Source organism: Ovis canadensis, chromosome X (assembly GCF_042477335.2).
Source record: "Ovis canadensis isolate MfBH-ARS-UI-01 breed Bighorn chromosome X, ARS-UI_OviCan_v2, whole genome shotgun sequence".
Lineage (NCBI taxonomy): Eukaryota > Metazoa > Chordata > Mammalia > Artiodactyla > Bovidae > Ovis > Ovis canadensis.
In genome coordinates, this window is record NC_091727.1 from 109,197,936 (window position 1) to 109,213,120 (window position 15,185).

General features: G+C 40.4%; 1 protein-coding gene across 2 annotated transcripts in view; it reads left to right on the forward strand.

Moving 5' to 3' along the window:
• GRIA3 (glutamate ionotropic receptor AMPA type subunit 3) overlaps positions 1-15,185 on the forward strand; it is a 310,222-nt gene that overhangs the window by 277,671 nt on the left and 17,366 nt on the right. Inside the window, exons 13-14 of one of the 2 annotated variants that reach the window (XM_070290780.1) lie at positions 7,619-7,866; positions 8,432-8,546. In XM_070290780.1, coding sequence (XP_070146881.1) covers positions 7,619-7,866; positions 8,432-8,546 — 363 coding nt within the window. The remainder of the gene's footprint in view (positions 1-7,618; positions 7,867-8,431; positions 8,547-15,185) is intronic. The other variant, XM_070290779.1, reaches the window with a different exon arrangement.

The window sequence follows — 15,185 nt, forward strand, 5'->3', positions numbered from 1 at the left end:
CCGACTCTTGCAACCCCATGGACTGTAGCCTGCCGGGCTCCTCTGTCCTTGGGATTCTCCACACAAAAACACTAGAGTAGGTTGCCATTTCCTTGGAGGGGATCTTCCCAACCCAGGGATCGAACCCAGGTCTCCTGCATTACAGGCAGACTCTTTACCAACTGAGCTACAAGGGAAGCCCTAATAAATACATAAAGCTAGACAATTCCCCTTTGAGAAACAATGGGGCATGAAGTACCTAAAACCATCTTCCCCATACCTTTCATTCTGCCTGCTCAAATTATTCACACAGAACACACTGTAGACGTATCGAGCATGTCACAAACACCAGTACTATCTTCACAAATTATGTAATACTTTGCCTGCAAGCTGACAGTAAATTAATACCATAAAGTGAATTAGCAGATTATGCCTCTGTTGACAATTATGTTTTCAATTTATTGGTCTGTTTTGTGAATACAGTTAATTCTCAACTATCAATCTAACTAAATATGCTTGTGGAATCCTGTCAAAGTGAAAAATTATGCTCATGTCCAGATCATAGGGAGAAATGGTCTCATTGTCCTTTGTGTTAGTCCCACTCTGTCAAGCCTATTGTGGTCAATTCTGGAGGCGATGTTTTAGGAGGGACTTTGAAATATTAAAAAATATGTATCTGGGAGATGGTGACCAGAAGAGGAAGGGGATGACTGGAATTCACATCATCCAAGTAACAGATGAAGCCCCTGAAAATATTTAGCTTACAAAAGAGACAACTGAAAAGTGACAAGGTGGTGATAGTCTTCAATCTGTACAGCATGAGAAAAAGAGAGCATACTTATTCAGTATCACTTTAGAGGGCAGAATTAGGACCAGTGGGTAGAACTATAATTGTAACATTCATTCATTCCACAGATAAGTAGTGAGAGTTTCCTACATGCCAGGCATAATGCTAGACACTGGGGATACAGAAACAAAAAAAGATGTCATCCTGACTCTGAAGAACCTCAGAGTCCACTGGGGATGACCATTACAAAGCAGTAAAAACCATTGCTACATGCAACAGAGAAATGGAAGCAGACAGAAGAGACTGCCCAATTCCAGCAACAGACAGAAGTAGGACTGGAGGGAAGAGAGGTTCTCATGAGAGAAGTCAGCCCAACAAAAAGAATTTTCTATCAATTTGAACTGTCCCACCACGGAGTGAACTACTTCCTGAGCCTCGTGAGACCTAGGGAGTACCTGCCTGCTAGAGGCATTTGAGCAGAGAAGCCATTGCTACACTGGGTGAGAGGCTGAAACAGACGGTTTTTAGGGTCTCTTCTCTAAGAGTTTGGAGAAGGCAATGGCAGTCCACTCCAGTACTCTTGCCTGGAAAATTCCATGGAAGGAGGAGCCTGGTAGGCTGCAGTCCATGGGGTCTCGAAAAGTCGGACACGACTGAGTGACTTCACTTTCACTTTTCACTTTCATTCATTGGAGAAGGCAATGGCACCCCAACCCAGTACTCTTGCCTGGAAAATCCCATGGGTGGAGGAGCCTGCTGGGCTGCCATCTATGGGGTCTCACAGAGATGGACATGACTGAAGCAACTTAGCAGCAGCAGCAGCAGCTCTAAGAGGTGTTACTCTACTGACTCCAACTGAATGTCCTATTAACCAAGTGAATATTCTAATTTAATTCTCGGGGAAGCAGGAAATTTCATTCACTAGGTATCCCCAATAGTAATGTTCTGGCTAATAAGGATTTTAATGTATGAACCTCAACTAAACCACAAAACATAAATTTAAAAGGAAATATGCCATCCTGCCCATTTTTCCTCCACCAACAAAATTTTTTAAATCCAAATCAAATGATAATGATTCTTGTTGATGGCAGACCATGAGCATTTATCAGGAATATGTTTGGAGATCCAAACATGTGAATAATACTTGAGCATATGATTTCCTCTATAAAATGAAGTCATGATTCTGTAAATATGGGACTGAGTAATATTAAATTCTGCCACTGAAACAAATGATGCTTTCTGTACTATAAAACTATGTCATTTTTTTTTAGCACTTCCTGTGTGTCCGGCACTGTTCTAAGTGAGATGCATGTTATTAACTCATGTTATTTCTCCCAATAAACTTTGAAACGTGCATTTTAAAAAATCATCCCCTTTTACTGATGAGAAAGTTGAGACACATAGGGATCAAATCATTTATCCACTAGGTGAATGGAATTCTGACACAAGCAGTGTGACTCCATACTCTCAATCACTGCATTATACAGTTACCTTGTACTCACCTGGGTCTACAAGAGGGACACATATGCACAGAGGCAAGGAGCAACCAACACCATTGCAAAGAGCCAAGGGCTGCTTGGTGGACTGAGCACCCTCAGTAATCACTTCCACACACCTGCCTCATGGGGCCCCCTTACATTCTCACCTCAACAAAAGAGCAAATGTCTCCATATCACCGACCTTCATGATCTGTCACAAACAGCTGGAACAGTGACTATGGAATCCATGATTTCTATAGCATTACTTTATCTACTGTTTTGAATTAATCCGTTTCTCCCTCATTCATGTATTTCTCTGTTTGGATTTCATTTGCTAATTATCTAGCAGTTCTAAGAGAATTTCTTTCTTTTCAAGGCCATTGTTTATTCCTACTTAGGCTCAAAATGGTGCTCTGTGGTTATAAAAATGAACTGTGGCACGCTGGAGAAAAAAAAAAAATGAATTTGTTGTTACACAACCGGCCAGTGATTTTAAAAACTTCTCCCAGATGATTGAGCTCAGATCCAATCCCTTCTATTGTTTTCAATATTTCAGCCAAAATAAGACAGATTACCGAAAACAGCTAGTGATTTCTTTTTTCTTTTTGTTTTCAGTGTTGTACTGTCACTTAAATACTATGTTAGGAAAATAAACATTTCAGCTTAATTTTTCTCACTGATGATCCATTTCTTTCCCACCTTTCTAACCTTCAGAATTAAGTCATCAACCAGGACCCAATCATTCCTGCCACTAACTTTTCATTTACTGCATTCATTAATATCCATTGCATGTACACCACACATGTTTAAAGTACCCACTTCAAGCACTGCCATTTATTCCCCTAAAAATGCCTCATTACATAGAAAATAAACCTTTTAACCTATATCAACAATCAAAGAGCTCGAGTAAATGATGTAATAAATAAGTCCAAGTTAGAGTACGCTCAGATCAAAATTCATGGACCCCTTTGCCCTTGGCTTAAACATTTATCTTTGGAAGTAATGGACTATTTGAAAATTGTGTAAGGAGATTGGGATTGACACATATACACTATTGAAACTATGCATAAAATAGATAACTAATGAGAGCCTACTATATAAGCTCAGGAAACTCTACTCAGTGCTCTGTGGTGACCTAAATGGGAAAGAAATCCAAAAAAGAGGAGGTATATGTATGCATGCATGCTTAGCTGCTCGGTCACGTCTGACTGTGACCCCATGGACTGTAACCCACCAGGTTCCTCTGTCCATGGGATTATCCAGGCAAGAATACTGAAGAGGGTTGCCATTTCCTTCTCCAGAGGGTCTTCCCCACCCAGGAACTGAACCCACGTCTGTTGCATCTCTTGCACTGGCAGGCAGATTCTATACCACTATATATATATATACATGTAGCTGATTGACTTTGCTGTACAGCAGAAACTAACAGATCATTGTAAAGCAACTATACTCCAATAAAAATAAAAGAGATTAATTGTTCTAACTCCTCTCCCTTTTATTCAGAATTGACTGGGCCAATACAAAATACCTCTTTGTAAGTGAACAAAGATACATACCCACCACAGTGTTGTCTGTAATAGCAAAAAACTGGAACTGGCTTAAGAGTCCTTCAATAGGGGATTGGGTAAATAAAGTATGACATATTCATAGATTAAAACACTATGCAGCCATTACAAAGGAGAAAAAGTATAAAGAGATGCAAGAGAATGATAAAGACAAGATTCAGTATAGAGGTTACTTTTGGCGTGTGCAGTTAGGGAGGGATACATAGGCAGATTTCAACTAACTTCATAATATTTTATTTCTTAAGTTTTGTATCAGGTACACAGGTGTTCGTACAGAACTTTTTATATCTTTCTGTGCATCTGAATTATTTACTACTTTTAAAAAGTGTTTGGGCAATTGTCTAGGAAATTCCCACTGAAATAAAATAAAGCCATTGAGAATATTTCATGATGATGCTTAGAAATTGTTTCATGTGCACAGTGAGGATATGTGATGTGAAATGAGCATAAACGTCAATGGATGGGATTTCAATTTTAGAAGATCTCGATTATTAGCAGGAAAGTTCTTGGTGTGAACATTAAAGGCAGGCTAAGGGACAAAAAAACAAATGACAAACTGTAGACTATAAAATATATATCCTGAATGGTTTGGTTGAGAAAGATCCAAAGATCTTTAAAGTAACTTCAGCTCTAGAGTTCTACAATGCTGTAAAATTAGTGTTGGTAGTCATATTCACCAACATTCTGACATTGACCAAGAATCTGGTTTTCACCCTGATCAGGCCTAAGGTTCAGTTATTAAATGTATCTTGAGTGCCTACCATGCATCAGACATTGTGCTGGCCTCCAACAGGGCTCAGAGAAGGCAATGGCACCCCACTCCAGTACTCTTGCCTGGAAAATCCCATGGGCAGAGGAGCCTGGTAGGCTGCAGTCCATGGGGTCACTAAGAGTCAGACACAACTGAGTAACTTCACTTTCACTTTTCACTCTCATGCATTGGAGAAGGAAATGGCAACCCACTCCAGTGTTCTTGCCTGGAGAATCCCAGGGACGGGGGAGCCTGGTGGGCTGCCGTCTATGGGGTCGCACAGGGTCGGACACGACTGAAGAGACTTAGCAGCAGTAGCAGCCAACAGGGCTACCAAAATGAACCAGACATGGACTTGTCATCAATATTACCCAGCAACACGGGGAAGACAGACCATAGCCAATTCACCTTAATGCAATTTAGTAAAAGCTCTATAGCAAACGTATGAGCCCAGCCTCATCCAAGTCACAACTATCCCTCCCCTGGATCATTAGAATGGGAAAACAGCTGAGGAATCACTTCAGTGGGAACAGAGGAGAGTCAAGAAAAATTTCACAGAAGACATGCTATTCACTCTGTATCTTGTAAGATGAATAGAGCTAAGCAGGCAGAAGCCAAAGCATAACCAGAGGCAGAAGATATGCAAATGTGTGGCATATTTCAGTGAAAAGTGAGAAGTCCATTGTGACCAGCTCCTAGGAGAGTAGTCAAGATCATAAAAACTCTTGAATATCATACATTAGAGTTTAGATTTTGGCCTCAGGTATTAGGGAACTATCGGAGACTTTTAAAGAATGAAGTAACTTGATCAGATTTACATTTTGGAAGGATCACTGGAGGATAAATGGAAGAGAAGATGAGACTTGGGAGACCAGTTAGGAGGCCATGTAGTCTAGACCAAAAACTGAGGAAAGCCTGACCCAGGGCAAAGCTAAGGAGAAGGAGAAGGAGACAGAAGGACAGATCCTATAGGCGTTTCTATGTTAGAATAAACATGGCATAATGAGAGGCTGAAGAAGGAATAAAAACCAAACCTTCTGCTTGGATGTTAAGAAGTTTGCTGATGAATTTAGGAGAGCCAGGCTGTACAAGGAAGACTAAGTGCAGTTTGGAAATATTTAATCTGAAAGCGTCTCTAGGCCCGTCAGGGGAAGATGTTCCTCAGCAAGGCTTGTTTGCTGTCTTCCCCAAACATGTCTACCTCCATTGTTCCCGGCCTTGTCCAAGTCACAACTATCCCTCCACTGGATCATTAGAAAAGCCTCCTAATTGATCTCCTTGCTTCCATTCTGGTCTACCTCATAGTCTAGTCTCCATACAGCAGCTAGAGTACTGCTTTAAAATTTTAAATCTGATCTTATCACATCCCTCCTCAGAATCCTCCAATAGTATCCTATCACATGTAGAACAAATCCAAACTTTTTACCGTGACCCACAGGGCCCTATAAGATCTGACTTCTGATTATCCTTCTAAGCTCTTTTCCTACCATTCTCCCTTTTGTTCATCCCACTTCAGCCACATTGAGTATTTTTCCTATTCTCTATGCAAAGCAAGCATATTTCATCTCAATGAATAGTTTCAGTGACTCAGTGAGGGCCTCAATGAAGATCTGATTGCCATAAACACAATGCTTTATTCCATGGTGATAGTTCTGGGAGTTCAAATAATTTTGGAAGTCTTTGAGCAGATCCAAGCAAGCCTCAGGAAAGATACAGTGCAACTGGCCAAAGTCCAGAGAAGAGAAGCTAAATAAGCAATCCAGAAAGCTGAGGTAGGGGCCAGAAAACCCCATAAAAGCACACTTGAAAACATGGCATGTGTTTATAGTTTCTACCATGTTATCTCACTTCTGGTCAAAGATTCTTTTGAATGTTTCTCTAAGTGTTTTCATGTCTCAGGATCTAGCTCCCAACTTAATTGTAAGTCATGGGGTCACTGAGACCATGCTTCCTTTATATTCTCCAGAATGCTTAATGTAGAGCTGTAAGTAATTAGTCCATGTTCTAAGGACCACCTGAATTAAGATGAAATTTAATGGAATTAACTTCAAAAAACTAAAGATGAGGGAAACTTGGCATGGTAGAAAGAACTAACAGTTTAGGGAAGGGGTTGACCTCAACCTGAGTTGAGGGAGGGATTCTCAAATTCTTCACACCCCCAGTAGAGTGCTTTGTATACAGCAGGTGCCCAATGAGTGTTTGTTGAAAGGATGGATGAAAGACTAAATAAATTTTTTTAAAGCTCAAACGGTGTTGATAGAAAATAATGCTTCGATGACAGGAAGCAGTTTTTCTCTTCATTCTGTCCCTGTCATATATATTTGATTTCTAGACACTCCAACTCAAGGGAAACATCACTAGCTAGAATCCAATGGGAGAAAGATCAAAAATTGTGAGGGTACTGGGAACAATATTAGATATCAGTGGTGTTTAACTGATGAAGAGGGGCCATAATAACAACCTTGCAATATCTGAAGGACCATCATGTAGAAGAAGGAATAGAATTGCTTTGCATAGCTCTAGAGGATAGTAGTCAAGGGTGGGAGTCTTAGAGAAACAAATTGCAGCTCAGAATAAGGAAGTACTTTCTTACAATAATTAATGCCCCATGCTGGAGTAGGCTAACAAAAATGATTGTACACTCCCTTCCAATGGCCTGTTTTTTTCAGGCAGGTAAAGGGTAATTACCTAGCAGTATACTGTAGGGTGATTTCTGAATTGAGATGAAGATGGGACTAAGAGAGTGTTTTTCCAAGTAGATTGCAAGCCATTATTGGAGCCATAAAATCAATTTAGTGGGTCCTGACCAACATTTTTCTAAGTGAATTCAAACAGAATAGAAACTAGCAGAGAGCAGCACACATAGCAGAGATGAATGTGATTTTGGAAAAACCTATTGGAACCATGTTTATATATGTATGAATGTACTTACTGGGTTGCAGCATAACCTGCTTTTCTTTCCATAGATGGCCATCAAAACATTTTGGAAAACCACTGCACTGAGGCCTCTTCTAGTTTTAAGATCTGGTAGTTCTAAGAATTCTTATCTCTGTTGCAGAGATCCAAAATTGCTGTCTATGAAAAAATGTGGTCTTACATGAAATCAGCAGAGCCATCTGTGTTTACCAAAACAACAGCAGACGGGGTGGCCCGAGTGCGGAAGTCCAAGGGAAAGTTCGCCTTCCTGCTGGAGTCAACCATGAATGAGTACATTGAGCAGAGAAAACCGTGTGATACGATGAAAGTTGGTGGAAATCTGGATTCCAAAGGCTATGGTGTGGCAACCCCTAAAGGCTCAGCATTAAGGTGGGTGGAATAATATAACAATATCCGTGTTGTTATAGTATTCCACCTACCCTGATGCATTTTGTTGTCGTTTTCTTTCTTGTGGATTTTGAGGTAACTTTTAAAAGTTTAAAACCTACAATATTCCATGGAGTTAAATAAGACGGTAAATTATGGTTTCATCTATTTAATGCATCCATTTTTTTTAATGTTCTCTCTCTGTGTGGTCCTCTCTGACTGTTTGTTGCTGTTTTAATTTTACAGTTCAACGGCTTTTTCAATTTAAATGGTAAAAGCCAAGTTATGGTGCCATATGTGACGAATGTTAATTGCATGGATGTGGTGTTCTTGTTACTTTTTTTCTCAAAGACAATTTCCCCATCCCGCACACTTCAGTTTTTGAGCAGATGTTATCCTCCATATGCCACCTTCCAATATTTAACCCTGTATTTGCTGTACAGACATTTTTATAGCTCCACGTTCTGTGAAATTTAGCCAATTTGTCCTCTTGTGCTCCTTTTTATACGTTAACGATTTCCTAAGCATTTGTGCATTTTCTTACAAGTTATTGTTTTATCGTTTCAAGAAATGCTGTTAACCTGGCAGTATTAAAACTGAATGAGCAAGGCCTCTTGGACAAATTGAAAAACAAATGGTGGTACGACAAAGGAGAGTGCGGCAGCGGGGGCGGTGACTCCAAGGTCAGCCTCAATGTCACCACAACCGGGTACCCTTAGTGACGAGTAATCGGCAAGACTGTTAGCTTCTTATTGAGGAAAGAGCACAAGACTCACACAGAAAGTGGAATGACCAGGTTATTCCCCTGCCTGGCAGCTTTGGGAACTAGAAAGACTTCAGGGCACCGCCCGCACTTTTGATCTAACTTGGGTCCCTTCTTAAACTCCCAGACAGAGGCTCCCCGTCCACACCCTGCCCCTCCCCTCACAGGCCAGACCGCCTGCCTTAAGGAGGCCAGTGTGCAGGTCTCAACACCCTAGGCTTTCACAAGCCTGAGGCTTTCCTTAAGACTGTCCCCACCCACCTCAGATGAGTGCTGTGAGAAATCAAATCTATCTACTGAAAAGTCAGGTAACAGCCCCTTTTTTTTCCCCCTCAGGCGTGATGGTTGCTCAGTGGTTGGTTGCCTGATTAGAGGTGGCTTCTTCAATCATGTGTATGAGTGATGAGATGTTCTCAATATGTGATAGCCTATTTAAGCTGGCCCCACTCAACTTGAAAGCCAAAGAACAAGTTCGGTTTCAAGTTAAATGGGGTCTTTCTTCAATAGGCCACCACATATATAGACTTTGCCAAGGTATTCGGTATATTTAAACAAGCGCGTCGCCTGACTGATACTCTTTGTGTATAAATCCCTGATTTGGCTTCTCCTTAGCCGTGTTCTTGGTTCAGGTAGGTCTAACTGTTATCCAGGCTGCCGTTGTGAGAAAATCCATCTTACTTGGCATTCCTTTGGCTCCTTAATGTTCTTCGGGCTAGAACAAATGAATAGCCTTCAACCAAGCAACAAGAAATAGGGGCAAGCTCAGAAGCCACAATACAATGATGGAAGACGTGTTGGGTAAGTACAGGAGAGGACCTGAAAACAGAATCCTCCGTGGCCTAAAGGGCATGAGAATGATGTTGAAGCGTGTAAGATCGACTCTTGTACAACCAAGATACCATGGGCATCTTAAGGTGAAGAATAGTGTTTCCCAGTCACAGACCAACAGACAGGGGAGCCAAAACATTTCTCCTTCAGAGACAATGGTTACACCTCTGCTCCTCTCTTTCTCTCTCCACTCCTCAGGATGCTGACGGAAAAGTTAGTTTGCCAGTCTGCAGTATAATACAGGGTTTGGAAACACAGAGCACTTTCCAAGAAATAAATTTAAAAACAACTATCTACAGGAAATAATCTTACCAAGCATGGGCAAGGTAAAACCTTGATTAACCAGAACTCACCTAACCAGTACACCAGCTCACTGAATTGTCCCCCCTCACAGTTCCACATTGACGAGAAAGCAACAATAGTACCAAAAGAGAAGACTGCAAGGAATTGATTTTTTTTTAATCACTTGCCAAGAGATGACCTATGGTTGGGTCACGCTCAGCTCTGTCTCCTATATCTTCTCTCCATCTGGATTGACCCTCAAACATTAGACGCTGCTTGCCTGAGGCAAGAAAGTGGATACAAGCACCTTGAGGGGGAAAAAAAGTATTATTAGCCAAGAATGAAACAAAATGAGTATTCTTATTGAAAATTCCATTCGTCCCTTATGGATTCCAATTAATCAAGGTTTTACTATGTATCAAAAAGCGCTAACTTCCTTTGCTACCAGTGTGAACTAATGCCATTGACTTGGCTCATTTGAGTTTGGCAATGGCTCACCTGATGCCTAGAGTACTTAGCACTTTCTTCCTGGTCTTTTTTCTCATATTATTATCAGGCCACGGAGAACCTAATTATACCGTTCAAGTGAGTTGCAGAGTGAAAATTGAGCTCGATTGGATACACGGCTGTCACGAATTCATCCTTCATACTCAGCATGGTTAAAAAGGCGCCATGGACTGTATCAAGATGACTCTAAAACATCCATATGATGCCAAGTGCCCAGAAGTTTTCAAATAAGCAGATATTTGATGTTACATAAACAAAAAGATCTGCACGCATCTGGCTGAATTTTTACTTTTCACCCAGATATTGCCTCAGCTGATACTGCTGCAAAATTATCAAGTAACTTTGTTGCAAGCCCCACAATTTCCAGATTATCTGATTTTTGGCATGCAAATAGAAAAATATTTCAGTAGATGCTAAATGTTGCCAACTTCTTTGACCATAGTGCTACCTGCCACTCATCTTTCAAATCACTTCCTTTGCTCACTCCTCCAGACAAGTTTTTGAAATAAGTCGACCCTTTCTCAACTATGGATAATAGTGTGATCCGTGCTGCGTATCCAATGATTGCTTATTCCATTTCTGGATGACCAAGGAGCTTGCCTTTAACTTCTTTCTTCTTGCTACCTGCTGTTTTCTGAGAGTGAGCAAGAGAAGGGGCAAGAGATGAACTTGAATCAGTGCTTCACTATTTAGTGGTGATGCCAAAAACAAATCAATGGAAAAGAAGGTAGAAAAGGCAGTGAAACCTCATTAATTTGGAGCCCTCTAATTTATAATTTGTGATAAATTGGACAGACACCAGTCTACAGGGACCAATCTACAGTCTAACTTTATCAGGGATGAGGCCAAGAGAGGTTTGTTAAGCAAATGAAGAGTTTAGATTCAATTGTCAGTTGAATTTTTCCTTACGAGAACAAACCTTTTTCAAATGTTGGAAGCATTTTTTGAGATATAATCATATTCATTACAAATTTATCTGCTAAGGTAGTTCTCATGAGAACCTTCACTAAAGCAATGTTTTATAGAGAGTTTGAATTACAAAATAGACTTTAAGAAATGAAACTGTCATTCTTCAAACCTATTTTGTAATTCAGGACTTTCTCCTTCAGACAATCCTTCTCCTCTATTCAAATCAGTGAGTTTTAACTGTATTAGTAAAATGGCTTGAGAATTACATTTCTTTATTGTATTCCATCCCAAGTTAACATGACAATTGACAAATACACCATCATTTCATAGAGAAAGTGAGACCCAGAGATGGTGGTGACTTTGAGAAGGTCACACAGCTAATGCTGTCACAAATCTCTGCTGACTTTCAGGGTCACCTCTTGTGATAATATTGCAGACAGCAATTTATCACATCTACCCATCCAATGAGCAATGCAAATCTGATTACATATGATCTATTTCCATAAAAATCAAGTTCATTCTCAACTACCTTGGTTACAAGGCAAATAGCATATTTAAGCCATTCCAGCCCTCAGTACTGATTACTAAAAATGACAATAATCACAAAGCCTGACGTTTATAAGTGCTTTTACTTTTTCAAAAACACTTTCACAACTATTATCTCTGAAACCAGGAGAGGGAAAAAAAACAGATATTATTTATCTCTCTCCCACAATCTTTAAGTAATGATAAATGGGCAATTATGTTAAATTCTTGACTTTTCCCCTCTGATATGAGACATAACACATTCTAAGCCTATTCTTTAAAAGTTACTATCTTATGGAAGAAAGAAGCAGTGATCAGGCTGTTTTAAATGTACATACAGTTAGGCTGATGAAATAGATTTTTTTAAATTCTCTAAATACAAGAAATTAAAATAAGGTCAGTCACCAGTTAGCCTCTGCACCAGATCTACAGGTTAGAACTATAATACCGCTTGGGTTTGCCAGTTTCCTAAACCTGGGCTAATAGGGTGGAAACAAATCAGACTCAATCCTTCCTTGATGAACTATAAATGTACAGGCAAGGATCATGGAAATTAGAGCTGTGGTTTGGGAATTTTTAACCTGCAAATCACCCTTTTGTGTTAGCGCTTTATTACATTGTGTGTGCAAATGCAGTAATTAGGAGCCAGTGGGTTGTTTCAGCGATAAACCCCCATCACCAGGGGTTTGTGACATAGCCAGTGAAAGTCTATTGCTATAAATCACAGCAGAATGGGGATTTTAGCTGCTGAATTACCACATCAACCTCCCTCCTCAGCTGCTTGTCCCCGCAAACTTTCAAATTCTTCTGATGCCCGCACCCACGCTGTTTCATTCCCTTAATCTTGGGTGAAGGGCACCCAGCCTAGCTTCCCCACATAACCTTATTTTACTAGATGGGGTCTGGTCAATGAAACAATCCATTTGTGATCTTGACAAGGCATTATAAACCATACCCCACTTCACCCTAGAAGTGTCCTGGTTTTAGTTCTATCCAGGGATTTAAATCAACTTCCAGTGTCTATATTTTCCAAGACAAAAATCAGCATATTTTGTGTGCTTTGGGGAACACTGGAACAGAATGTTTAAAATAAACCATTCTAAACCAGTTGACTGCAGTGAGAGTTGCCTAAACTTGTAAGGCATATAGGCAAGTAAGGATGAGGATGAGATATGAACTTAAACTTCCATTACGTCACAAAGAGTTGGACACAACTGTGCAACTAAGCATTATGTGACCCCATGAACTGTAGCCCACCAGGCTCCTCTGTCCATGGAATTTTCCAGGCAAAAATATTGGAGCAGATTGCCATTTCCTCTCCAGGGCATCTTTCTAACCTGATCATTATGATTTATAGAGTATTGATAGAGAAATGCAGTTTATTTTCTTCACAAATATATCAGGACTAGAATAAACTACAGAGAAGGCAATGGCACCCCACTCCAGTACTCTTGCCTGGAAAATCCCACGGACGGAGGAGCCTGGTGGGCTGCAGTCCATGGGGTCACTAAGAGTCAGACACAACTGAGCGACTTCACTTTCACTTTTCACTTTCATGCATTGGAGAAGAAAATGGCAACCCACGCCAGTGTTCTTACCTGGAGAATCCCAGGGACGGGGGAGCCTGATGAGCTGCCATTATGGGGTTGCACAGAGTCGGACACGACTGAAGCGACTTAGCAGCAGCAGCAGCAGCAGCAGCAGTAGCAGCAGCAGCAGAATAAACTAACCAATGGGATGCTAGTAAAGAACTTAGGGAACTTGTTTTAATAAATTCCAAAAATGACTTGCAATTAAAATTAGTTATATCTCCTTTCACATGGGTGCTCTTAAAGTACTTAAAAAGAGTTTGTTCTCTTAAGAAATTCAAAGATATTCCTCCTATCACAATCTTTTTTTTGTTTCATAACCATGTATTTGCTTAGCAAGTCTCTATTCAGAGATAGTAGAAAGTTATACTTTCGGACAGTAGATTTCCAAATGCCCTCGGCTTCTCTTTAGTGGTACATAGATAAATGAGGTGATACTGTGTTTCCTATATGCATAAATGAGATCCTCAGCTTTGTGTGTATTTCTTCTTCCATGTTTGTCTACAATTCTCCTCTCCTATGCCACCGTCTCTTAACCACTTCTCTTCCACACCCAGAATTGTTTGACATTCTTGGGCCTTGGGTCATGGATGTGAATCTGCCTCTGCCTTTTACCTGCAATAAGATGGACGTTTTATTGGCAGGAGCCATCCCTAAAGGGAGACATTTTGGATATCCAGGGTTAAGCCGGACCCCAGTGACTCTCTATTGACACTGTTATGTGTGTAGTCAAGAATCATTACAGATCGATGGCACTGCCTGAGTCTTAGAAGAAGTTCCTGTGAGTCACCAAGACTGGTTTGGGATCAAGGAGTAGGGTGAGTACATTACACTCTTCGTTGGTTTGCATGTCTCTATGCTGGTGCTGCCGCCTGGAAGTATGAAGAAACTGACAGTTTTCTTTCCTGATAGTGACTAAGTTTGCTCCTTGAACTTACTCAGGTCTTCTTCCCAAGAGCAAACCCTCACTTTCTTTCAAGTGGCTGCTGCAAACAAGGGACCTTTTTGCCTTAAGAACTGAACCAATCCAGTGACTACCAAAACCATTGATTTTACCAGATGGTGTTAAAGAATAAGTTCTACCACCGGAAAAAAAAAAAAAATTGTAATCCAGAAAGAAAGTATTTTTTAAAATTAACCCATTTTAATGAATTTTTTTTTTGAAATTGACTACGTGGCCTTAACACAGTTTCTATGATTAGGATGTGGTTATTTGCCTTTGGTGTTATCCTGATAACATGAATGTGTTTCTTATTGACAAACAATGACCAAATGTCCAACACCAGAGCTACAGAAAGAGCAGCAGGAATGAAAAGCCTGAAGGTAAGAATGCTGCTATACAGTTGCCAAGAAGAAAGACCCCGCTGCAGTGGCAGAGTTAAACGGTATATGGCTATGCTCTTTCTGCCCCACTAAGAGCAAATCATTTGGTCTCCTTTCATTTGAAGAGAAGAATATAGGACTACACTCTCTGAAAGGTAGGACAGCCATGGAAAAGAAATGCGAAAGATTTGAAATGATTGGAAAAGAAACACAAAAGATATGAAATGATTAAAACACGTTCGATGAGGGTGGGAATTGAGGTTGGTGGAACAGGGTGGGGGCAGATTTCTTTTACAGAGAACAATTGAAATCTATTCTCTTTTGACTTTCTAGAGAGCGGTAAAACATTTGGCCCTTGGCACATGAGGCAAATCCCTATTGGTCAGAGGTGGCAAAGGGTGGTCCAAGTGCTAGATTCACCATAAAGCTCAATTTCATCTGGCTTTGAAGCAAATATTTCTCAAAATATAGATCTAAAACAATAGCATCCATTACATTTAAAAAAAAATGAGAGGGAGAGACTGACTCTGCTAGCATGTGATGTCTAGCATTGCTGCTGGAAATGCAGAGAAGTGGATGAAAGCTGAAAAGAGTGG